This window comes from Rhineura floridana, chromosome 6, assembly GCF_030035675.1.
Source record: "Rhineura floridana isolate rRhiFlo1 chromosome 6, rRhiFlo1.hap2, whole genome shotgun sequence".
NCBI classification, from domain to species: domain Eukaryota; kingdom Metazoa; phylum Chordata; class Lepidosauria; order Squamata; family Rhineuridae; genus Rhineura; species Rhineura floridana.
In genome coordinates, this window is record NC_084485.1 from 51549569 (window position 1) to 51573883 (window position 24315).

Here is a 24315-nt window from a genome sequence, read left to right on the forward strand (position 1 = left end):
TGGGAAAGACAGCTCTACAGGTTTGAAGCAGAAGCTAGCTGTATAAAGTGCTGATTGGCTGGCCTCGGCCATTTTACTATAACAACATCCCCTTCCCCACTTCAATCATCAGAGCAGTTTTGCACTTTTAAAGTTTTATTTTTAAAAAAATTAAAAGGCACATAATTGTAGGAATCTTTATCTGGTGCTTTTAAAAATAAAAAAGTCAACAGCCCACCTGAAGCTTGGGGAAGGGCTAAGGGCTTATCCACATGGCGATTTACTGTGTATCTGGTGCTACTTGCATCTTCTTTTAATTTGCATGGTTCACATGACGTTGCAGACAAGCAGAAGCTATCATGCAGTTTCCCCCTTTAAATCTGTATTAACCCAATCCTGATATAATACAAAAAGGGAAGAAGAAAACATCTCCACTTTGTATCTCTAGGCCGTGCAGACACTTTGCTCTGATGCTCTTAGGTAGATGTGTCAGTCATTCCCCTCTCCACGCCCACTCCCTGCTCCTGTCTTCTTTCATTTCATTTCCTCTGGGCTGAAGAGCAACTTCCGCTGCTCTCTCCCATTTTCAAAGTAAGCCCCGGAAAAGCAAGGGGGGTGGAGAGAGAATGTCGGGAGGGGGGAGAAATTAAAGTCTAAATCACTCAGAAAACAGAAGGATCAGCTTGCAAATCAATCCTAGCCACCAGGGCTGGAGAAGCTGAATGAGCTCAACACGTTGTTGTGGGGCTCCGTCCCAGGCTACTGAGCTTCTCACCTAGACTTGACTGGTAATTTCATAACGGGAAGCTGCAGCAGAAGCAGGGCCGGTTCTAAAGGGCGGCCAGGTGGGGCACTGGCCCGAGGGCCCCTGGAGCTACAGGGTAACAGGGGGGTCCTCAGCAGCCCCTCCGCTCCCCTTCCGCGATCCACAGCCCCTCCATGCCCCCTACTTACCTGTCTCCTGACTTTTAGTATTGCCCTTTATGAAGATGGCGGCCGCGGTTTCCCTAAAGTACTGAAGCCCCTGCTGCCATCTTAGTTGATGGCAGAGATGCACGCGTGTAGCACGCACGTGTGCCATCAACAAAGATGGCGTCGGAGGCTTCATCCCCTTAGGGAAACCGCAGCCGCCATCTTGGTTAATGGCAATAATAAAAGACAGGAGACAGGTAGGTGGGGGACCCGTGCACATGTGCGCACGAACAGAAACACGCACACACAGCAGGAGCCAGGGCAAGCTGATGCCTAAGGGCCCCGGCATGCCTGGAGCCCGCCCTGAGCAGAAGGGAGCAGGTGTGTGGGGGAAAACCCAACCCAATAGCACCTCTCCCCCTCCCCCATCAACAGCGCCACTTTGTTCCATAATAATATTTAATAGTTTTCAACAGAACTTTGTCCAGCGGGAGCCACTTTAAACAACAACAACCTCCCACCCTATCTCTATGTTAGTATTTTGATCAAGTGGGTTTATTATTTGCAAGCGATGGGCTTCAGTTCCAGAGTATCTAATCCCCCTTTCTCCCCCAGCCTTTTTCCCCAGATGCTTTCATTGCGAGAAGGGGAGCGGGGGTCTAGTCAGTTTCATTGTTCCTTGTCAATTGCACACTGAGCAGTCTCCGGGCTTCATCCTTGAAGCCCGAACAACCAGAGCGAGTAAACTTGTAAAATTAGAGGACGGGGCCACAAGAAAACAGTGACACTAACCCTTCCCAGAGGATCCTACTTGTGTGAATGGAAAACAGCGGATTGGAAGCTACCATTGAGCAAGAGGTGCAGACCTTGAAAATCTATTACGATGGTAAAAGCAGCGTCCTTAGTACGAAATTAGGCTCTGATGTGGATAAGTCCTAAGACTGATGGTTGAAGCATTTAATTTGCTTCCATGCACTTCTTTCACTTATGAAGCCAGGCTCACCTTGCAGCTGAAAGACATCTGTGGCCTCTCTTTTAATCTTATGCCTGCTTTTATTTGGAAACAGACTAAAGTAAATTTATACTGAGAAAAATAACCTGCAAAAGTCGCTACTTCTGGGCCAACTTCCAGAGCATGTTCAGACCTACATGCAAGTTATGAACTGATGCTCTGACACCTTCCTCAGCTGGCCCATCCTTTCCATCTTTTATTTCTCTTTTATCCTTTTCTATTTTGGTATTATCTTCCTATGTACTGAAAACAAATACTAGATTTTTTGTAATTCCACAGAGACCACAAAGAATGCAACGACAGTGACATAATACAATTATGATAAGCATCTTTTGTTCCAGATGCATTTTGTACCACATTATATACCTGCTGTGCTCTAATTTTAGTTTTAATGCTTCTCTTTCATTTATGTTTTTGTTTATTATTGTTATAATAAAAAAATGACTGAGACTGCACCCACATGTACACCAAACATACCATCATATAAAATCTTGTCTCCCTGTGCTGTGTATCTGATAGTTCCTCTCCTATTCATTATCAGGTTCCCTGTCTTCATCTATTTCCCCTGCTAATCCCATCTACTTTACTTCCAGTCCAATCAACCGTCTTGTGCCCAACCAGAATTTTCTAATGGTCAAGATCCTGGGATTCTGGTTCACTCATGTGTGAAGCCCCATGCAAGGAATCTTACTTAGGGTGCATTAACATCATGCTACTTAACAGCAGGTGCTGGTAAGGCCAAGGTAGAATGCAGGAACTCACTGGCACAAAGTTGGCATTGATGTAGTCAGAGTGAGGTTCCCCATCCAGCAAGCTCAGTTTCACTCGGGAGTAATCATCTGCAATCAGATCAGATTTAGGAATGAAGTGTTACAGGAACTACATGCTATACACAAAGCAGTGGTGGCTGGTGCCTTCTTCTGAGTCTGAGAGGCAGTGACTAGCCTAAGGTCACCCAGTGAGCTTCATGGCTGTGTGGGAATTCAAACCCTGGTCTCTCAGGTCGTAGTCCAACACTCTTAACCACTATGCCACACTGGCTCGTCTAAATTCATGAAAGGCAGCAAAGTTTGTGCAGGGCTTACCAATGTGGTACCCTCCAGACTGCAACTGTCATCAGCCTCATCAGCCAATGGTCAGGGATTATGGGAGCTGTAATCCACAACATCTGGACAGAACCATATTGGTTACCCTTGGTGTAATGGCTATGGCAGGGGTGGCTGTAACCTTTCTTGGCCTCTGAGGGCCATGTGCCAGTGGTGAGCATAATCAATGCATGCGCATGTGCATGCACACATACACATACAGATCACACACACATTCACTCACCACACATGTACACTCACCAGTTATACAGCACACACATACATGCAGTCACACACTCATACATCCACTTTTGGACACATGCAGATGCATGCATGCATACACAGTGGGACCTACTGCAGAGCAGACTTGTTCAGGAGCTGGAATAAATCAGGGGAAAGGGCAAAAGTATGAGGAAGTGGAGCAGTAGTTAAAAATTGCATATGAAGTTGTAGCCTACCAGCTTGCAGCTCTGTTACTTGTCATGGGACAGGAAATGGCTAACAGGGCAATATTTTTGGAGCTGTAGAATACCCAGAACCATCCAGAAAAGAGAGCTTGCCAGGATAACCCTACCAGGAAGAGGAGACACATTAGCTATACATGATTCTGTCCAGATCTTACATGGTAGAACATGGGGATACCGATTCTTGGAGGTGCTGGCAGGAAGCTCAGCTTCTGTTTTTGGCTGCTCTTTCCCTACTTCCTTCAGCTCCTGTAGGACAGAAGGAGAGAACCTTTCTCAGCAAGATACCCAAAGTCAGTTTGAGCCATGCACTAATCTTATAGTAAGATAAATGGATTTTTTTTATTTAGAATTTTTGTATTACATGTTATAGCCCCAAGAGGCTCTCAACGCAGCTTACAAAAGATTATCACAATAATTAAAAAGCACATACATTCAAGTCTGGTATCAGGACCAGAGAAAACAGGGTGTCCCTCACTATTTACTTTTGGAAGGAAGTGAAAAACATTCCTGTTTACCCAGGTATTTGATGGGTGAAAGACACTATTCTTGGCAATCCTGAGATCACTGGTTGAATGTTTTAACTGTTTATAATGTTCTAACTGTTTTTAGAATGCTTTTTAAAGAGTTCTTTTATTGTGATGTGTTTGCTGCCCTGGGCTCCTTCAGGCAGGAGGAAGAGTGGGATATAAATTAAATACGTCATAAAGAATAATACGGTGCCAGGCTTATTCAGGTGACACTTCTTGCTCTCATCCTTGGCCTCTCCTGGTGTTGCTTTTTAGCTTCTACCTGCAAGGCAGCTGAGCCCACTGATGTTCCCTGAGGCAAGAGAGTGGGGCTGAGCAGCTAAATTCCGCTTTGCCCGTGATAAAGGTAAGTCTTCCCTTTGAAACAAACACTTTCAACTATGGAAGCTGATCAAATGAGAAACTAAGACGTATTAGCAGTTCAAGGAGAACTGCTTTCCATAACCTGTGCTATTTGAATATTATAAACGTTGCAGGGAAATGTACATTTGAATTTAAGGGCTCCCCTGTTGTTTAATGAGGTGTATCAGCAAATGGATACTATGGAAATACGCACACCTCTTACTCACTACCCACTATAACAAGCAATTCTCTCACTTAAAGCACATGTACCTATTTTTCTACTGGGTGTTGGAGGAATGTTTTTAGCCAGGATTCAGGCTAAGCTGGTCTATATGGAATTTTAGGGCCAACCAGATGATGCCATGAGACCACCTTCCAAGGCTCATATTTTGCATGCTTCAAACCTCCCTGACAAAGTTACGTACTTATTTTATTTTTATCTTTAAAATGTATAAACCACTTAATATAGAATATCTAAGCAGTGAACCAATTTCCATAATGCTGGTGCAACCACCCTGCTTGAACATGTTCTTGAGCCAAACTTTCAATAATTCTTTTCTGACCGCCATTTAAACTGAGAATTGAAGCTATACTGATGGTTGGGGTCCATGAACATACCCTCCCTTCTCTCTGCATAATATACACATGAAACGTATAGTAGCCAGGAGGTGTTGCCAGAGAAGTACTCCTTCTAGGTTAACCTATTGACACCAAGTAACAAGAAGGGGAAAGGGTACACTGCCCAATGCTATGCTGAGTTGGGCGGAAGAGGAGGAACATTTCTTGCTTACCTGGCTGGGCTTTGATAGGCAGTGAAATTTAGCTCTCATACAAAGCAAGAAACTGGCAAAATTCTACAGCCTGCAAACAATGACACTGTCTGAACAGGGCCGCACAGCCAGCCTGAACTTAATATGAGCAAGAAAAAGAGAGAGGGCAATTACCTCAAAGTCCTGAAAGAAGCCATGATTGGAATTTGCTGCCCTTGTCTCATAATATTGTCTGAAACTTTGTATGGGGATTGGCCGGTGGGTATTTCTGCAAGAAATAAAAATACACTGGAGAGAGAGCAGTAAAGCAGGGCCAGAGTTGAGAAAGGCTTCTTCTTTAGGTAGAAGGAAGATGCTCAGAGAATGATTCAACATACATGCACAACAAGCTAGGTGAAATTAAAGTTCCTTTCCAGTAGGTCCCAAACTACAAACATAAAATACTCCTTTGTAATAGAAGCTAAATCAGCAGGAGTACTGTCAATTGTTATAGTGGCCAAAGGAGGTCAGTCCACTGCTTGAATTGGGAATTCACCAAAACTTCAGTTTCCAGGCGTTGCATGAATCCCCTTGCAGGAGAAGAGGATTAGGGGAAGAGAAGAGAATGTTGTGGGCACTTCCAAATAACCAGTTTATTGAGCATCCATCTTGATTTGTTTGCCAGATTAGATGGGGTTGGGTATTATATTTTTATTTGGTGCGGGGAGATTAGATGACACTGTGTCAAAGCAAGTGTTATCCTGCACTTTCCAGTGTAGTTTTTTCCCCATCACTTTCCTTACTGCAAAAAGTCTGATCTTTTGAATTACGCAACCTGAATTTGAATTCCACCTAAACCCAGCAACAGTCTGGAAGTGCCCACCGTTTCATTTTCTGGGACTAACTGAGAAATAAAACCAACTCAGTCTAAAGCAAGCTGAAATCCCAGGTGATGAGCCCTGAGAATGAGGGCTGGTGTCACAACACCTCTTCTCCAGGACATATTGGAATGGCCAGATCTGCATCTACTCCCTCCATAACCAAAGGTCTGCCTTGTTGCCTGTGCTGTGGTGGGTGATGCCAATGAGTGAGCAGAGAGACATGAGAAGCACTTCACTCACCTCAGGCTGTATGTGGCCATTTCTTGGGGGGAGTGACCTTTTTCCATTCTAAAAGGAGGACACATACAGATTGTTCATTTATTTATTATTTGATTTATATCCCACCCTTCCTCCCAGCAGGAGCCCAGGGTGGCAAACAGAAATGCTAAAAACACTTTAAAACATCATAAGACCTTAAAATACATTAAAACAAAACAATGGTAAAACATTTTTAAAAAGCGTTAAAAACATCTTTAAAAACAAAACAAAAAAAGGTTAAAACATATTATTAAAGAAAACATATTAAAAGCAATTCTAACAGATGCAGACTGGGATGCAGACTGTTGTTAGTGTTAACCAAGGGCTCATCTACACACTAGTGCGTGTTTGGTGCTACTCACATCTCTTTTAAATTTGCATGGTTCGCATGACGTTACTGGCAAACAGAAGCTATCACACAGTTTCCCCCCTGTAAATCTGTACTAACCCAATCCACTGATAATACAAAAAGGGAAGAAAAAAAGTCTTCACTCCCTTGCTCTGGTGCTTACAGAAGCTTTGCTCCAATGCTTTTAGGTGTATGTATCAACCATTCCTCTCTTCACCACACTCCCTCCTCCTCCCTTTGTACATTTTATTTCCTGTAGGCTGACAAGCAACTACCAGTTGCTGTCCTCCATTCTGCTGTCCTTTTTTATGTTGCTGCAAATGGTGCCTTTATTTTCTTTTCCCCCTAACTTGTGTGCAAAAGCATAACACTGCTCAAACAAAGATTTGCATTTCAGCTGTATCCTACCAGGAAAAACACAGATATTCACACTTCTGGGTTCTTTTAAAAGGAACCTACTGCAGCTGGTAGAACAGACTCAGCATGCTTGGTCACCTTAGCAACTAGAGGGAGTGGAAATGTATAATTAGAGGGCTAGGCCACAAGGAAACAGTGAGACGAATCCTCCCCAGAGGACTACCTACTTGTGTGAATGGGGAAAAGTGACTGGCAGCTACCTTTGAGCAAGAACTGCGGACAATGCAAATGAAAAGGGAAGGTAAAAGAAGTGTATTTCCTACAAAGAAATGTTCCCATGTAGATGAGCTCCAAGTCCTATTGAAAGTAAAAGGATGAGTGCTCAGGAAGAAATAATTGTTCAGTGGGAGGGAAAACAGGAGTGAGGGGTGGGATAAGCAAGGTGAAGCCCAGCTACATCCCATCATGTTCCTTCCTCAACAGCAATTGTCCTTACCTCCTTGCTCTCAGGTGCTTCCAGTAAACCCATCCAGCAATAGCTGTAACTGTCACGAGGAATCCCATAATGATCCCAGCCACAACTGGGGCAGATAAAGCAGCAGCAGAGTCTGCTGAGCCATCTGCTGCTGCTGGACAGAAAAACAATGAAAAACACAGTACATATGAAGCACCTTCCTTTCTCCCCAGAGGTTTAGCCAGCCATGAGAAAATCCCTTACATAGAAAATCTCACACACATACAGCACATACCAGGGATCCCTGCCACCCACGACTTCACTGGATGTTTAAGAAGCATCAAGATTAATGCATTAATTCAATCATGAATGAGGCTGCAAGCCTGCACAATTTAACTGAGTCCAAATGAATTCAGTGGGGCTTATTTCTGAATAGACATGCAGAGGATTGCACTGTTGATAATTTTAAATGATGCATGGGAGATGTCAAAAGGCCCGAGTGAAATTGACTAAGAAGCTAAAGGCCTAATTAATTGAGAGACATGAAGAGACAGATGAAGAGGCATATTTCACCTGAGAATGCTGTGAATGACACTTTAGGAGCCCGCTGGCTGTATCTGGTGAATGCAGCAATGCTGAACCTATAACAGAACAAAACTGGGGATTTTATTCATTGATTTATCCATTCATTCATTATATTTATCCCACCTTCCCCCCACCCCCAAAGAGTTCAGCAGCATACATGCTTCTTCCCCAACCCCTTTTATTCCTGTAGCACTTTCTGAGCTGAGCTGGAACAGTTCGGTGACAGTTCATAAGGCCTAAGAATGAGCTTAGTTCACTGAACTCTCCTCATGCTTTATTTTACACCTCCACCTGCAGAGACAGTCTACAAGCCTTCCACCATGCAATGCATCCCAGATGTTTTGGCTCCAGCTCCCATCCACCCCAGACAGAATGGCCAATGATCAGGGATGATGGAAACACTGCTGTATATCTTTGCTTAGTAAATCTTGGGGATAAACAACAGGAGAACTGTTTCCATCATACCTGTTCAGTATGCTTCCCAAGGGTGTCTGGCTGAGTACCAATGAACGTGACACCATGCTGGAACAGATGGACTTTTAGTGTTCCAGCGAGGCATTTCTTACATTCTTACCTGTACTGTGCATCTGCTTTCAGCTTCCCATTACAGGTCTCTCGAGAATGGCTGCATTCCTCTGCACCCACTGTCACTGGCCAGGCCTTGGGACTGGTGCTGTCATTGAAATGAAATGGGTTTGGCACCAACAAAGCCAAGTAAGAGTCTTCCTTCCCATAATAGTGGTCATACCATGTGCGGGAGATGATGTCTTGGGTAGGCCTCAGCACTGGAGACACAGAGAGAACCATTGGAACTTTATGATCACAGAGGCATCATGAATCCCCCCACAATAATATAGTCCATGGAGGTTGCAGGCTCTTACATGACTCATTGGTGGTGACAACCACCCCATAATATTCTATGAGGCCATTTTCCTCGCTGAACATATCAGGGGAGATGACGACTCTGGAGCTGGCATCAAACTGGGGGATGTCCACTCGCACAGGAGGCGGATGAACTGCATTTGAAAGTCAGAAAGTCAGAGCGATGAGGGCGTCACCAGTAGGTGGTGTTGCAGATTTGTGCTTATCAACAGAAAGTTTAAATACCTTATTTTAATAACACTGAAAGGGCTGGGATTATTATTCCTTTGTTGGAGATTCAAACTACGTTATGCTGATGCTGTTTGAACCGGTGCTGAATTATATTACCTGATATTATGCTGAGTTGAATGCAACTAGCTATTGCTAGTCGGGCGGTATATAAATTTAATAAATAAATAAATAAAATAAAAATATATTACTGCTTTCACTGCTATTTTATTGCTAATGATTCCCATTGCTATTTTTATAATGTTTTTTATGGTGAACTCTTTTTATTCAATGTTGTGATTTTCTATTTTATAAGATGGAGGCCTTCAGAGGGGGCAAACAAACAAGCAAATAATCAACTTGGACTGGGAGAAGATTGGCTTGTCAAAGGCCAGTAGTGAATTAATGGCTGAGGCGAGACCTGAAGCAGAACTTTTCTGGCTCGCAGCTCATACTCTTCACCACTGTGCTAAGCACAGCAATATGACATCTATCATGCAATTGTGTATGTCACCAAACCTCTTATTCTCTTTCAGCTTTCAGTCTCATACATTCCTCCTTTCAGGGTTCACACCTTCCTTCAATGAATTGGACTGATGAATTATTCTCCCGAACAACATAGGTTCAGAGGGAGCTGCCTGATACTGAGTCAGTCCATCTAGTATTGTCTGTACTGACTGGCAGTAGCTTTCCAAAGTTTCTGGCAAGGGCCTTTCCCAGCCCTATCTGGGATCCCAGGGATTGAACCTGGGACTTTCTGCATGCAAAGTAGTTGCTCTGCCACTGAGCTACGTCCTCTCTTACTTCCTTTCTGTCTTGGGGAAATGGAAAGACTGAAGGCATGCACCTTCCACAGATGTGTTGCAGACTACTGTCACAGCTGGGCCCATCATTCCATTTCTGCCCACAGCACTGACATTGATTTGATAGGAGGTGTTTGAGGACAGTTCTTCCAGAGTGACGTCAGCCCTGGAAACAGCCAGAGGAAGTACAGACTGCTGGTGGCTTCCTCTTGGAAACTTCTTCACTGCCAGCTTATAAGACTCAATATCACCTTCAGGGATGGTCCAGTTTAGAACAATACTTGTGGTGTCAGGCAGACACTGCAGGTCCTTCACCTGTGTGGGCTCTGGAGAGACAAAAGGAAATGAATTGGGCAGGCACAGTCTGTACGAAGCTTGGCTGTCTCTATGACGGTCATAGAGCTCTACAATACAGGTATGGGAAAGGGCAGATAGAATGCTGGCTAGTCCAGACAGTATTGTTCACAGCAAATTCTGTAATGGAGACATAAGCCCAAGAAATCCCAGGTAGTACAGGCATCTAAACATCTGACTTTGGCCCCTGGGTTTTGAAATGTTCGCTCAGCCCTGTGTAGGTCTACCTCCTAGAACTTTCTGTTGGCACCTAGGAATTTGAAGAGGGGGAAAAAGATGTGGACAATGATCCATGATTCTGTGGGATTTAAATGATTCAGTGGGAGTTTGCTCTCTCTGGAAGCAGTGGGAAGCACAGGGAGAGAGCCATGGGCCTTTGCCTAGGTGTGAACCTTGTTGCTGGTAGTCAGCATTTGATCCAGCCTCCTCCTCTTTTCTGACTTCAGATATGATACCCTAACTATGACCAGCTACTGGCTGAAAGAAATATCCAGTATTTATCTGATAATTTAATGGTATTGATTGGTTTTTAAATTATGTATTTTACAGTATACACTATATACTTTTTTCATATTGTTGCTGTTTACCTATTCAGTTTATAAATTGTGTTGTGCTGCCTTGTGAAATCATTCCTTTTTAAAAGGCAGGACATAAGTCTATTAAGTAAATAAACCAACAGTCTGGGGATAGGGTCACCATGAAGGTGAATACATGAAGATGCTCCAGATCTGAGTTTCAAAGCATACGGCAGCATCATAGGATAGTGAAACAATGGCCAATAGCTGAAATAGATTCCCCTCCCCACAACATGTAATTATAGAAGGCGGTAGCTCTTCTGCTCACAGTTGTTGCAGTGGTGATCAGGCCTAGCAGGGAAGAACGGAATTTTATACCCTGAACAATTTGTCTCAGGTAAAGGAAATATTAATGAATAAGGGCCATTATAATTTCTAGGTTTGTTCTATCAATTTCTGTGTGTTTTTATTTCTTAAAATTATGTTTCCTTCTGCTTTCCCATCTACTTCTCTTTGTGCTGCTGCTTTGAAGAATAGAAGAGAATGTGTGTTTCTGTGGCTTTACTGGTGAATAATACATGGATGAGAGTTCCATGGGACAGTAACTGCAGGAAACACACCTTCCTGCTGATATTGAAAGAGGAGTTATTGAATATTGAGGCTTTTGTAAATGAAAAATGAGTGATACTGTGTTGTTTTGTTATTTTTGTATTGCTACGCTGACTGTATACTCCTGTACTAGACCCTCTGTAAAACTGTCATATTGATGGTGTGAGCAGACACCAGCTGAGGGGTGCACATGCTCTGTCCTCCTTCACTGGCATATAGGAGGAGGGTGCAGCTAGCGGGAGGCAGAGCAAGATTTAACACATGACAGAAAGCAACTGACCTTGAAGGCTTAGTAGGACTCTGTAGCATGCCAGACCCATAAAGCAAGTGGGCAATTTACTTAAACTGATAAGCGGAGTGAATTGTGAGGACTTCTGTAACTAAAAAGAAGCAGCCCAACACAAAACTTGGTATGTGTGGGTGCTTTATGATGAGACGAGTCCTGGAATTTCTCCTGGAGGAATAAAGGACTCCCCAAAACCACTCAGTGAATGATAGAGGGTTCTGGGGCTCTGGGAGCATGTTGAGCCTAAACATACTGAAGGAAAAGCAGTGAGCAATCTCAAAGATGGAGAATATAAATGTGTTTGTTTGGTTTATTTGCTTCTGAGACTGCTTCCATGCTATCCTTCTAGACCAGGGGTTCCCAAATGGTTGTCCAAGGACCACCAGTGGCAGAGCTTGGAAAAGTTACTTTTTTTGAACTACAACTCCCATCAGCCCTAGGCAACATGGCCACTGGATTAGGCTGATGGGAGCTGTAGTTCAAAAAAGTAACTTTTCCAAGCTCTGACAGGCGGTCCATGGCATGATTGCATTAAATATTCATATTGAGTTTTACTTATATTTTTATTGTTTATTTTATTTCTTATATTGTATGTTATTGTATTACAATCTGAATTCAATGGAATGCAAATTACAATACCATAAAATACAATATAAGAAATAAGCAATAAAAATACAATTAAAAATTATATAGCATCTAGCATAGTGCATTACAATTGCTTCAACAGGAAGAAAAATCATTAAGTGGTCTGCCAAGACCATTAGAGATTTTCAAGTGGTCCGTGGGGAAAGAAGTTTGGGAACCACTGTTCTTGACAGAATCCTGAGAAAAGTAAGAGAATATTTCACATGCACACATAGTTCTCAAGACGTTACCACTATCAATGAAAGAGGAAGCAGGTGCAACTTCCTGCCACGCTCTTTTCCCAGAGGACTAATGGGAATACCTACCTACTGGCATTGCCACCATCTTGGAGCTGCTCTTATATGGGCCAGCAATGCAGCTGAGAGATACGGAGTAATTTCTCCCTGAAACCAGTCTCTGAAAAACATGTTGGACCTGCCACTGGGTTAAAGTGTGGTTCTGTAGCATAGTGCTGTTGCCCGAATGCCACAGCTGCAGCTGGCAGAGCTCTGGCTTGCTGAGGGGTTCTGCCCAGGACACAGACTGTGCCTGGTTTCTCTTCTCAGCCTTGATGGAGAGTTTCCCAGGAACCAAAGGGTCTACAGTATAAAAACAATACAAGAGAGGGTGAGCTATATTTATTTATTAAAATTTATATTCCACCCTCCCTCCCAGAAGGAGACCAGGGCGGCAAGAAAAAACACTAAAAGCCCTCTAAAACATCTTAAAAACAACATATTAGAACAAAACATCTTTTAAAACATCTTCAAAAGCAATGCCAACACAGACACAGATTGGGATAAGATCTCTGCTTAAAAGGCTTGTTGAAAGAGGAAGGTCTTCAGTAGGTGCTGAAAAGACACTAAAGGTCCACTTTCTAAAGGATGTGTGGAATGGACCTCCTGATAAGATGGTAGAACTACAGAGCTGCCTGCTTTAGGTCTGGGGAGAATTCACACAGAGAGAGTTAGTCTAGAGGGCTGCCATTAACAGTGGCATACTGGTAAATTGGAAGGGATGAAGCATTTCTTGGAAAACACAAGAATTCCTCAATCTTCTTGATATTTGGTGGCAAGAAACGTTTCAAGGACAGCCACTGCAAGTATGGTATGTTCAAGCATATCACTCAAGAGATGGAAAAGCAGGGACCATGCTGTATATCAGTATATCAATACACCCAGTTTCCAGGCTCTCTCTTTTTCCATATCCTGTCTTTTGAAAGAGCTATGGGAAGGGGCCATAGCTCAGTGGTAGAGCACCTGCCTTGCAAGCAGAAGGTCCCAGGTTCAATCCCCAGCATCTCCAGGTGGGGCCGGGAGAGACTCCCTGCCTGAAACCCTGGACAACTGCTGTCAGTCAGTGTAGACCATACTGAGCTAGATGGGCCAAGGGTCTGACTCTGTATAAGGAAGCTTCCTGTGTTCCCAGGTTCTGTGAAAAATAATAATAAAAAAAGCTTGGTTGAACTATGCATGCGCAGCCTCAGCAGGGCATTAGGTCGTTTCCAGCACCACTTAGGGGCCTAGAAACACTAATTGAAGAGGGGGAGTAGAGACGATCAATGCGCCCTAGTTGGTAAACCAGCCCATCAATGTGTACAGATGGCACAGACAGCAGCTGGCATTTTATGGTGGGAAGGTGTGTACAACTGCAAAAGCGCTCTGCGGAAAAACAGCCCATGAGTGTTTCAAAGGCTGCGGGCGTACACGCCCCTTATCTGTATTGGCATTAGTGGAGTAATTTTGAAAATGTTTACAGACTCAGAACAAAACCAGATTTTTTTGTATGAAATAAGGCCTGGGTTAAAGAAACCATGAACTCCTGTCTTTCCTGCTGTCTTTTGATTCTGAGTTGGCTCATTATTCCCCAGTTACAACCACACAAAAATTCTGGATAGCTGTTTTCTATGGGGCAGCAATCACATCTCTACCAGGGAAGACCAGCATAAAAGGCTTAATAACAAACCAAGAGCTTAGACAATAGGCGTTTCCTTTTGTGTGTGTAATTGGCTAGATCTTCTTTCCTAAATGATAGCCATTGCTACATTCATTGACCAAAAAAACACTGAAATGGAGGAAGAGGCTAGATTCTCACAAAACAAATGAGGAGAATAGTGCCTGCATGTTTGCCTCATATCTCAGATTCTACAAATGCTAGAAACATCTTTTTCAAATGGAAGCTGAGGATCTGGGAATTATGGCTCATCTGCGAGGGAATGTCGCTCTTCCCCCCCACACACACAGTTGCCCATGGGTGTTTGCATGGAAAAGGTCTCAGTTCAGCCCCTAGCATCTCTAGGTAGGCGTCAAAAAGGCACCTGTCTGAAACCCTGGAGAGAAGCTGACAGTCAGTATAGACCAACCTTTCCCAACTAGTGGGCCACCAGATGTTGTTGGATCACAATTCCCATCTTTCCTGACCATTGGCAATGCTGGCTGAGGCTGATGGGAGTTGTGGTCCAACAACATCTGGTGGCCCACTAGTTGGGAAAGGCTGGTATAGACAGTACTGAGCAAGATGGACCAATAGCTCAGTCTAAGGCAACTTCCTTAGAGATATGTATACTTTGGCTTAAGAGCTGCCCAGACAAACTACCTGGGAAGAAGCTGGTCTCAGCCTGAAATTGATGCTCATTTAGGAAATGTGCAGGTTCCTTAACTCCAGCAATTTCAATTTACTCGTATATAAACTCTCTGTGTAGACAAACACAGAAGAGCATGAAGAGAGTCATACTCACATGTCCAGTCACTGACATTCTCTGCAGATATCCGGTAGGGTCCTGCCACCGAAGCAACTTCTAGCAAGTATTTTGTTCCTGGGTTCAGGCCTATGAAGGTGAAATTAGTAATATCCTCCTTGACAGATGTCTTAGATGCCACAGTGCCTGATCCAGCATAATACAGTGTCAGTATATAGCCATCTTGTTCTCCCCCAGTGGATACCCAGGCAGCATTCAGCTTGTCAGTGTGCCCTTTGTTTGACAGATGCACCAGGTGAGGAGGTAGAGGACCTGAGAAGACAATCATAGTAGGAGAGAAAATAGAAGTCATGCGCATCTCCAGCTTTTTATAGCAGAGGCCTGCATATACTCTGCCCTACAAGCTGAAGTCTGCATCTGAAACAAATTATGTCAATGAGAAAATATGCACGAATTTGTGTCTTTTGAACAATGGATTCTACCAGCTATGAAGAAAGGCCAAGTACTATGAAGGGCGCTGAAAGCTCAAACCTGGCACCATCCCTGCTCAAAATCCTTTTTGTAGACAGAATTCTCACTCACCCACCAACTAACCCACCCCATGTGTAATGCCATTTGTTATCATGTCATATTCATTCCTATTCCCTCCCTCAGTCCTTTCCCCGCTGAAACGTTAGATTGTGAACTAGAACAGTTAGTTCTATTTCTCATGCACTGCAGGGGCATAGTTGTCCGGGGTCTTAGGGAGGTGTCTTAGACCCCTTAGTTTTTTGGGAGCAGGTCCACTACGAGCCAATCAGCATGAAAGAGAAGTGTGTTAGCTACTGAGAAGAGTCATCTAATAAGCTTTCTTGTCCTTTCTTGCTGATTGGAGCCAATCAGAGTGAAAGGAGGTGAGTCAGCCACTGAGAAGACTCTCTTTAGTAGCTAACACTCTCCCCTTTCATGCTTATTGGCTCCTAGGGACATCTGTGTTGTTGGAGAAGGCATTAATAAAGATCTCATCTTCAATCCGGCAGCAAAAAAAAAAAAGGGTGAGGAGGCATGGTTGTGACTGTCATGAAGGGGCCTTGCATGTCTGAATTTGCTACTACACAACTAGTGTTCTCTGTCTTCATTCCGAGGTGTGCTGCTTTCTTTTACAGCTGGCTGCAACACTCTGTTTGGACTGGACTGAAAGGATGCTTTGCTAATTCTTTCTTTCCAACAGGGAAACTGACATTCAGATTCAAATGGCAGTTGCCAGCCTGAGCTACTTACTTGTCCAGTCACTGACATTCCCTGCTGTACTCCTATAGGGTCCTGCCTTTGAGACGATCTCAAACAAGTAATTGGCTCCTGGTGTCAGGCCTGAGAAGGTAAAATTGGCGGCATCTATCCCCAAAGATGCTTGTGCTGCTGTGGTACCAGATCCTGAGCGATACAAGTTCAACTCATAGCCATCCACTCTACCAGAGGCTGATGCCCAAGCCACACTCAGCCTGTCTGGGCGCCTTTCATTCCAGATTTGCACAGAGGCAGCAGGCAGAGGAGCTGTGAGATAGTTAAGAAATTGCATGAGAAAATGAAGAGTGGTGACTGAAGGAATTGGCTGCATATGGTAGCTGCAACATATGGAAATATCATAATTATACAATGGGCTCTACACAACATAGCTTGCAGGAAGAACTTACCTATCACTAAAAGTCCAGACTGGGAGAGAAGCGGACCAGGTGGGGGGGGGGGGAGGCTGGTCCAGCCCAGCCTAACTTAATACGGTTTCTTTTTCTGTCTCAAAATTTATTATTATTATTACTACTACTACTACAACATTTGTAGACCGCCCCATAGCTGAAGCTCTCTGGGCAGTTTACAACAATTAAAAACATTAAAAACAAATATACAAATTTAAAAACACTTTTTAAAAAAACAATTTAAAAACACATGCTAAAATGCCTGGGAGAAGAGGAAAGTCTTGACCTGGCACTGAAAAGATAACAGTGTTGGTGCCAGGCGCACTTCATCAGGGAGATCATTCCATAATTTGGGGGCCACCACCAAGAAATTGATCCATCCAAAAGACCAAAAAACTTTGAAGGACCTGATGCAGTCTGCCTTCCTACACAGAACTGATCTTACTTATAACTCCTGCAACCACCTTGGGCTTTCTAGAGAAATCTCTGTGCATGCAACTGGTCATGTGCTGGGAAGATGTCTGCATATGTTCATGTATAAGAATAAATGTGTAGCGATGTGTTGGTGTGTGTGTGCCAATGTCCGTCTCCTTGAGGATGCATAAGAAGGGCATGTGTGTGTCAGGGTCTGCGCCTATGTGAGTCACAGGTGCACAGAAGATCAAGCCTTTCCACTTCCCCAGTCCTCCCACATTTCCTTCCCTCTAAAGACACAAGATGGTCCAGGCACAGTCAAGGCTAGTAATGAGGAAATAGCCTTCTATTTTATCCAGTGAACTTCCAGAAGGTGGGAACCAGGAAGGGGGTAGGAAAGTGGGTAATCAGATAGAGGGAACTATAGGGTCAGGGCAGACGCAGGCAGAGCTGAGTGCAAATGGCCTCTCAAAATTCTCCACCTTATGAGTGAAAAGATAAATTTGGGGGACGATTTAATCACATTTCTCCAGAGGGAGTGGAAATTAGCAATGGTAGAAGCACAACATCTCCCCCCCCCAAGGTTTTTGTTTGTATCATGCTGCTGCTGCTTTTGCTGCTGCTTCTCCAAGCCTGGCCACCACCACCACCACCCACCCCAAAAAAGCTGGTAGAGAATATTTGGAGAAAATTCTGAGGGGGGAAACCAAACAACCAGCCTTCTTTTTCTAAGGATATGAGAACAGAAAAACCTCAGAACTTTCCTTAGAAAAAAGAAAGCGTCTTCTGAGAAATTTCAGCTGAGCTCTAGACCAGGAGGAAAGAGGAGAGATGGCCAGAAAGAGCCACTGTGGACACAAACAGGCTGCATGTCAAAGGTCACAGATACATTTCTAGACCTTAGGCTCAATCAGGATAAGATCTAGTCTGTCCAACTCACATGTCCACTCAACAGCGATGGTAGAGGGGGCCTCAGCTTGACCCTTCACTGTGATGATCTGCACAGCAAACTGGCTCCCTGATGGCAGACCTGTCCAGAGGAAGTCCTGAGTGCCTGGCCTCACAACATGAACTCTCTCCATGCCTGGAGGCACTAGGCTGTACAGGACCATCCGGTAGTGGTCCTTGCCTCCTGGAGGCTCTCCCCAGGATGTGTAAAGCACAGAAGAGTTGCCAGGGTTTCTCAAGGTCAGGTTCACAGGAGCAGCAGGGGCTTCAGGAAAAGAGAAGAGGGTACATTCAGAAACATATGACCTTTGTTTGATTGCCATGCCACAGCAATCCCACCTTACATCACACAGTGATACAACAAGAGTAGTAGTCACCTTCTGGTGGTCACAAGCCCAGCTCTGAAGAGAAAGGCAGACCATGCAACAGCTGCATGAAAGCAACACAGAGTGTGAATAGGTCTAGTAGTACCTGCACATCTAGCAGCTGACTCATGCTGCAAGACATTCAGCACAGTCATTCCAGTAGGAGGGTACACTGTCATCAAAACCTGCCTGAGCCTTTTGGATCAGAGTGCATCCAAATATAACTCCATGACACTGCACACTAGCATCAGCTGAACAATCAACTGCAGTTTTCTCCAGAGCTTGGTTATTGCTCCTAGAGGAACTGTCATCCAAGATGGAATACCCTCTGGATGGGCAACCCAACCCAGTCCTGGCCTTACCTGTGCAGGCTGTGCTGTTTCGGGAGGCAGAGCTGTAGGGTCCAGCCAATGACCACACTGCAATGAAGTAGCATGTACCTGGGGTTAGCCCCTCTATCGTGAGATTAGTGCTGGTTTTCTCCACAGCCAAGTGACTTCTGGTAGCTGTGGCACCATCTTCGGACACAGAGACCATGTAGCTGTCTCTCTGACCAACTGGGGCCTTCCACTGCACAGTTAACCTCGAGGAGCCATGACTAGTCACCAGCAGGGCAAGAGGTATCAAGGGCACTAGAAGGAGAATCACAAGGAGCTTCAGGAAGGAATTATTGACACAACACAACCATGGCTCAGGGGGCAGCAGTCTCATTGATTTCAGTGTTGTCTAACTCCTGGCAACATTTCTTTAACAAAGCCTGTTTATTTAAGTCCTTTGAGATTTACATAGGGGCCACACAATAAATACAGGAAGAAAGCAGCAACAAGTAGGCCTATCAGTTCTTAACAACTAACAGGAAACTCAAGAACCGGAGATGTGAACTATCACTGCAACACTGTTTTTTTTGACATGTTAAAAACATCAAAGTGGTTCACAACAAAATAGTTGAGTGCAAATATTTTTATAAATAAAATGAATAAATAAAACATCAGAATAAAAAGGAACAAGAACAAGGGGCAACAGCAATAACAACTCTAATGAGGCAAGAGGCTTGGCTGGAACCAATGTCCATTTGGCTCCTCCGCTTCCAGAACTGTCTCTGTCGGCGTTGGCCATTATGTCACACTAGGAAAGAGTTGGGGTTGTACCTAATTAAGTCATACTCAGAGGAGATCGACTGAAATCACTAGGCTTGACTAACTGAACATCATTGATTTCAGTTGACCTATTCTGAATATGACTGTCTTAATGGGATACAAGCCTTGGTACCTAAATTTGCTTCCTTCTGCTTCGCCCTTTTCCTGGTCTTTCAGACTGCACACCATTATTTTAGACTGTAAACCACAATGAGAGTTTTGGCAAAAAGGCTGTATATGAATGTAAACAACCACACAACTTTTTAAACATAACACAACATCACAAAGAAAATGCCCAGAAAGTAGGTAGGGGTTTAGGGAGCATTGGGAAAGAAATCAGATTAGAAGAAAGGGATTACATGTGGTGTCAATAAGGAAACCTGCTGAGGACAGATTAAATAAAGAAATGTCTTCTCATTGCATCTGATGATAATTCAACCGGTGCGAGTGTGAAAGTATAGGGAGGCAAAGGCCCACAGTAAACCATAGTTGGTGGTTACCACAAATGTGCAGATAGCTCCAGCTTTGCTCCTACTCTAGTCCGAGTGGAAGCAATAAACCATGATTTTTGGCTTAGCATTCATTACATTTGATAAACTCACTACAAGCAAGGTTGAAGGGGACATAAGGGACATTTACAATCTGTATGATTTTGCCCAGACTCTGTGCTTGGCATTCCACACACACCCTTTGGCACTTGCTAAGAAATCCTGATCCTCCCTGTTTTGTTTGTTTTGGGGGTGACTGACTATTGTGCCTGTTGTATTTGAAGGGTGTTTTTGAGCAGTTTTTCTTCTGTGAAATGGGTATTTTGTTGTGCTCACAATAGTTTCTTAGATTTCCAAATGTGTCCTTGAGCCGAAAGTGCTTGGAGACCCCTGCTCTGTGCCATTAGTCCTGGACCAAAGATCATGGCCCCAGTGCTCTTCCCTGCATCCTGCTGCTGTCAGGCTACCCAAGGCTAAGCCATCTGAACTCAGACTCCTAGTCTGCCTTGCTCCAGGCAAACCATGAGCTGTAACCAAGGTTTGTTCTTAGTTTACCACACCTGGTTTGTCTGGGGGTGACAAACCACAAACCTAGGTTCAGATGTAACATGTAGCCAAACCATGGCTTAGTCCTGAACACAGCACAGCAGGACTGAGGGAGGAGCACTTCAACCGCAATCTTTGATCCAGGTACCTGCACATTTATTTGCTTGTAGTACGCCATGGTTTGGGTTAGCGTTATTATTTGATTTATATCCCACCCTTCCTCCCAGCAGGAGCCCAGGAGGAGTTATGTACAAACTGGGCCAGAATGTATGGACTGAGAGAAAAGGCTTAAGGAAACTACATTGTACCTGTGTAGCCAATGGCAGCTTGTGAGGAAATGTGGTGCGGTCCAGCTCTGGAGAGAATCTCAACCCGGTACTGGGTCCCTGGCACCAGATTATTGAGAGTCACCTGGGTAGTTCCATGTGGCACTGATACATTCCGGATAACGGACAGGGATTCATCCGAGTAGAGCTGGACCCAGTACTCTCGTCCTCTTCCTGACTCCATCCAGCTCACAATCAGCTGTTGAGGGTTCTGGCTGCATTTCACACTCACATTAGCCAGCGATAAAGGGTCTGTGGTGGTAACAAAATGGGAGGTGCGGGAGATACATCATGGTGGGACAAGGAAGCAGGCACACAGACATTTGACATTAGCTGTAACATGGTATTTATCACTCTTGCATCTTGGGTTGCATCTTTTAATGCCCTTCAACAGTAGATACATAACCACTAGAAACTTCTGCTACCTGCTTGCTAACATCGCACATTTAGATGTTCTGTGGTCAAATCAGTAGTGTATGTATTGTATTAACACTTGAAGAATCCTGACTCAATGTTATGTTCTTGGTAATGTCTTAATATTGCATATAGTCATGTGACGATTCCTAGCATAAGTTAGCAACCTTATTTTAATTACTGTCCCAAACTGTATGTGAAGCCTAAGGGTGACAGGTCAGTAGTAGCGACATGTACTGCCCCATGAACAGTAGTATGGTGGCAAATTCAGAAGTGCAGGGTCTCTTTGTGAGTCACGTCATGCCCCTTCACAGCCACACCCCCTTTTCCACTTTCCTTCATTTCCCTTGCTGTCTGTGTCATCTCCAAGTCCAGACTCCACTGCAACAGATGTCTCTAGCAACCAATCAGCATGAAAGAGGAAGCTGTGTGCTGGCTACAGAGAAGACTCTTCTCAGTGGCTGACTCACCTCCTTTCACTCTGATTAACTCCAATCAGCATGAAAGGGCGAGGACTCTTCTCAGTGGCTAACATGCTCTTCTTTCATGCTCATACGTCTCCTTTCATGCTCATAACCTGCTCCCAAAAAAGTAAGGGGTCTATGACACCCACACCCGGACAACTACACCCCTGCCCATGAAGACATTAAAGGGAGATTATATGAGATAGAATAACGATGCAGGGAAACCTGTTCCAATGGAGACCAACTTTCATGCAGTTGTAATTCTATTTATTATATTTATATCCCATCTTGAGATCGAAGTTCCCCACAACAATGACAAAGCAATATTTTAAAAACAACCCTATCAATTACTGTACTTAACCAGTATAAAACCACCACAACAAAATAAGGAGCATTTAGCTTTGCTTAAATACATTCTCTAGGTCCATTCCATTGGGCGCTTGGAAAATTCAATAATAGCTCAGTGCAATCCTATAGGTGTAACACTACAGAAACAGACAGATTCACTCATATAACATGAGAAATGTTGGATTCCCTTTGCAGCTGAGTAAGAATGTCAGACAAACCTAATGTGTCAATTAGATGCAAGGAAGGCACCATTACAACAACCTCATGAAACTTGAAGCAGCTTGCGTAATACTCTACCAATTCTTGGGCTTAACAAGGGACTGACATGTTAGACTGCATCAAATGCTGGCAGTTCAACAATGTCACACTGCTGAGGCCCCACACCTTGCAGAAACTCTTCTGCATACTCACATGTCCATGCAGAAACAATCTGCGATGAAGCCCGGTATAGTCCCGCCAGAGCTGTAACCTCCAAAAAGTACTGGCTGCCGGGAAGAAGGCCTTCAAAGGTGAAATTCTGCATGGCCGGTCCAATTGTGATGTTCCTCTGCAGGGGATGCTCCTGGCTGTAGAATCGCAGAAAGAGCTGATCTCTGTCACCTGAAGCCAGGTCCCAAGTGGCAACAAGACTGGAGGACCACTTGCTACTGGCTAGCGTCACCCCTGAAGGAGGCAAAGGGTCTGAAAAGAAATAGATTTCTCAGTGACTTGTTGGCACCAGGCTCAGGGCCAGCCCAAGGAATTTTTCTGCCTGAAGACCAGATGCCCCCCCCCATCTCCATTTCACATTCAGGATCCAACTGGACTGGCAGGTGAATCTTACTTCAACACTGGGGACAGGACACAATTCTTCCACCACACCTGAAGGCAGCAGAGAAGACCGCCTTATGGGATGCAGGGGAGGCTAGCTCTGGGGCAACGGCAGGGGGGCTGCTGCCAGAGGGAAAGCCACTTTCCTATCCTTTCTAAAATGGAAACATTGTTAGCAATATCATTTTGCAAGAGGGGGAAAAAACCTGGAATGGTAAAGCAAAGGATAGCAGAAAAATAATTGGAACTGCCTGTCAGTTCGACAGAATGCAATTGAACTGGCACCAGCAAACAGATCCCATCCCTAATGCAAACAGGAACAGTCCAGACCATTTCCGCAACAAGGGTCAGAATGCTTTGTTCCAAGATCAGGCATTACTGATAAATAGTTGCCTCAATGGAGGGGGGGGGAATCAGAAATTACTGCAATGCACTCTACGTGGGGCTGCCTTTAAAGATGGTTCGGAAGCTGCAGCTTGTGCAAAATGTAGCGGCCAGATTGCTAACAGGGACCAGACGGTTTGAACATATAAAACTGATTCTGGCCTGCTTGCATTGGCTGCCTGTATGTTTCTGAGCTCAATTCAAGGTGCTGGTTTTAACTTAAAAAGCCTTACACAGCTTAGGACCACAATAAGTGATGGAACACCTCTCCCGACACGAACCCAACCATCAAAGGGCCTCCTCCGGGTGCCTACTCCAAGGGAAGCTGGGAGGCTGGCAACAAGGGGGAGGGCCTTCTCAGTGGTAGCCCCCAAATTATGGAATGATCTGTATGACGAGGTGCGCCTGGCGCCATCACTGTTATCCTTTCGGCGCCAGGTCAAGACTTTCCTCTTCTCCCAGGCATTTTAGCATGTGTTTTTAAATTGCTTTTTAAAAATGTGTTTTTAAATTTGTATATTTGTTTTTAATGTTTTTAATTGTTGTAAACCGCCCAGAGAGCTTCGGCTATGGGGCGGTATACAAATGCAATAAATAAATAAATATATAAATATAATAAATAAATTAATCTAGGCAATGGGTAGCAGAGAATAAAAAAGCAAATTCCAAACACACACTGATTATTCTCCTTGTTCAATTTCTTTTTTCAACATTACCAATTATGGATAATGTTGGATTTGGGACTTGGTTTGTGGTTTTGTTCTTGTTGCTCTGGAACAAAGGTATAAAAATTATTTCACCAAATTGCTACTTGCCTTGCAATTCATCAACAACAGATTTTAAAAGTTAAATTCAAAAATATTTTGAAATTCAGAAGTGAAATGTCTGAATCCAGACTTCAAAAGTCTGACGTGTTTATGAAGGTTTTACACATCACAGTTCTGAATCTGGCTAAAATCTCTCAGCAAAGGCCAAACTGCCCTCACAATATTCCCACCCACCCTCTTCCCTGTCTCCCTACCTCTGCTATTCCTCTCTCTCCACCCATCCATCTTCACATGGAT

General features: G+C 44.1%; 1 protein-coding gene across 7 annotated transcripts in view; it reads right to left on the reverse strand.

Annotated features, from left to right (window-relative positions):
• Window positions 1-24315, reverse strand: part of LOC133387313 (receptor-type tyrosine-protein phosphatase V-like) — a 79088-nt gene that overhangs the window by 32172 nt on the left and 22601 nt on the right. For 6 of the 7 annotated variants that reach the window (XM_061631839.1, XM_061631841.1, XM_061631842.1 and 3 more), the window contains exons 8-23: window positions 22469-22738; window positions 20814-21083; window positions 18698-18967; window positions 17963-18235; window positions 16196-16468; window positions 14975-15247; window positions 12564-12836; window positions 9894-10175; window positions 8839-8973; window positions 8532-8742; window positions 7946-8013; window positions 7415-7547; window positions 6195-6242; window positions 5269-5362; window positions 3611-3701; window positions 2666-2742 (exon numbers count right to left, since the gene is read on the reverse strand). In XM_061631839.1, the coding sequence (XP_061487823.1) occupies window positions 2666-2742; window positions 3611-3701; window positions 5269-5362; window positions 6195-6242; window positions 7415-7547; window positions 7946-8013; window positions 8532-8742; window positions 8839-8973; window positions 9894-10175; window positions 12564-12836; window positions 14975-15247; window positions 16196-16468; window positions 17963-18235; window positions 18698-18967; window positions 20814-21083; window positions 22469-22738 (3041 nt within the window). The remainder of the gene's footprint in view (window positions 1-2665; window positions 2743-3610; window positions 3702-5268; window positions 5363-6194; window positions 6243-7414; window positions 7548-7945; window positions 8014-8531; window positions 8743-8838; window positions 8974-9893; window positions 10176-12563; window positions 12837-14974; window positions 15248-16195; window positions 16469-17962; window positions 18236-18697; window positions 18968-20813; window positions 21084-22468; window positions 22739-24315) is intronic. The other variant, XM_061631840.1, reaches the window with a different exon arrangement.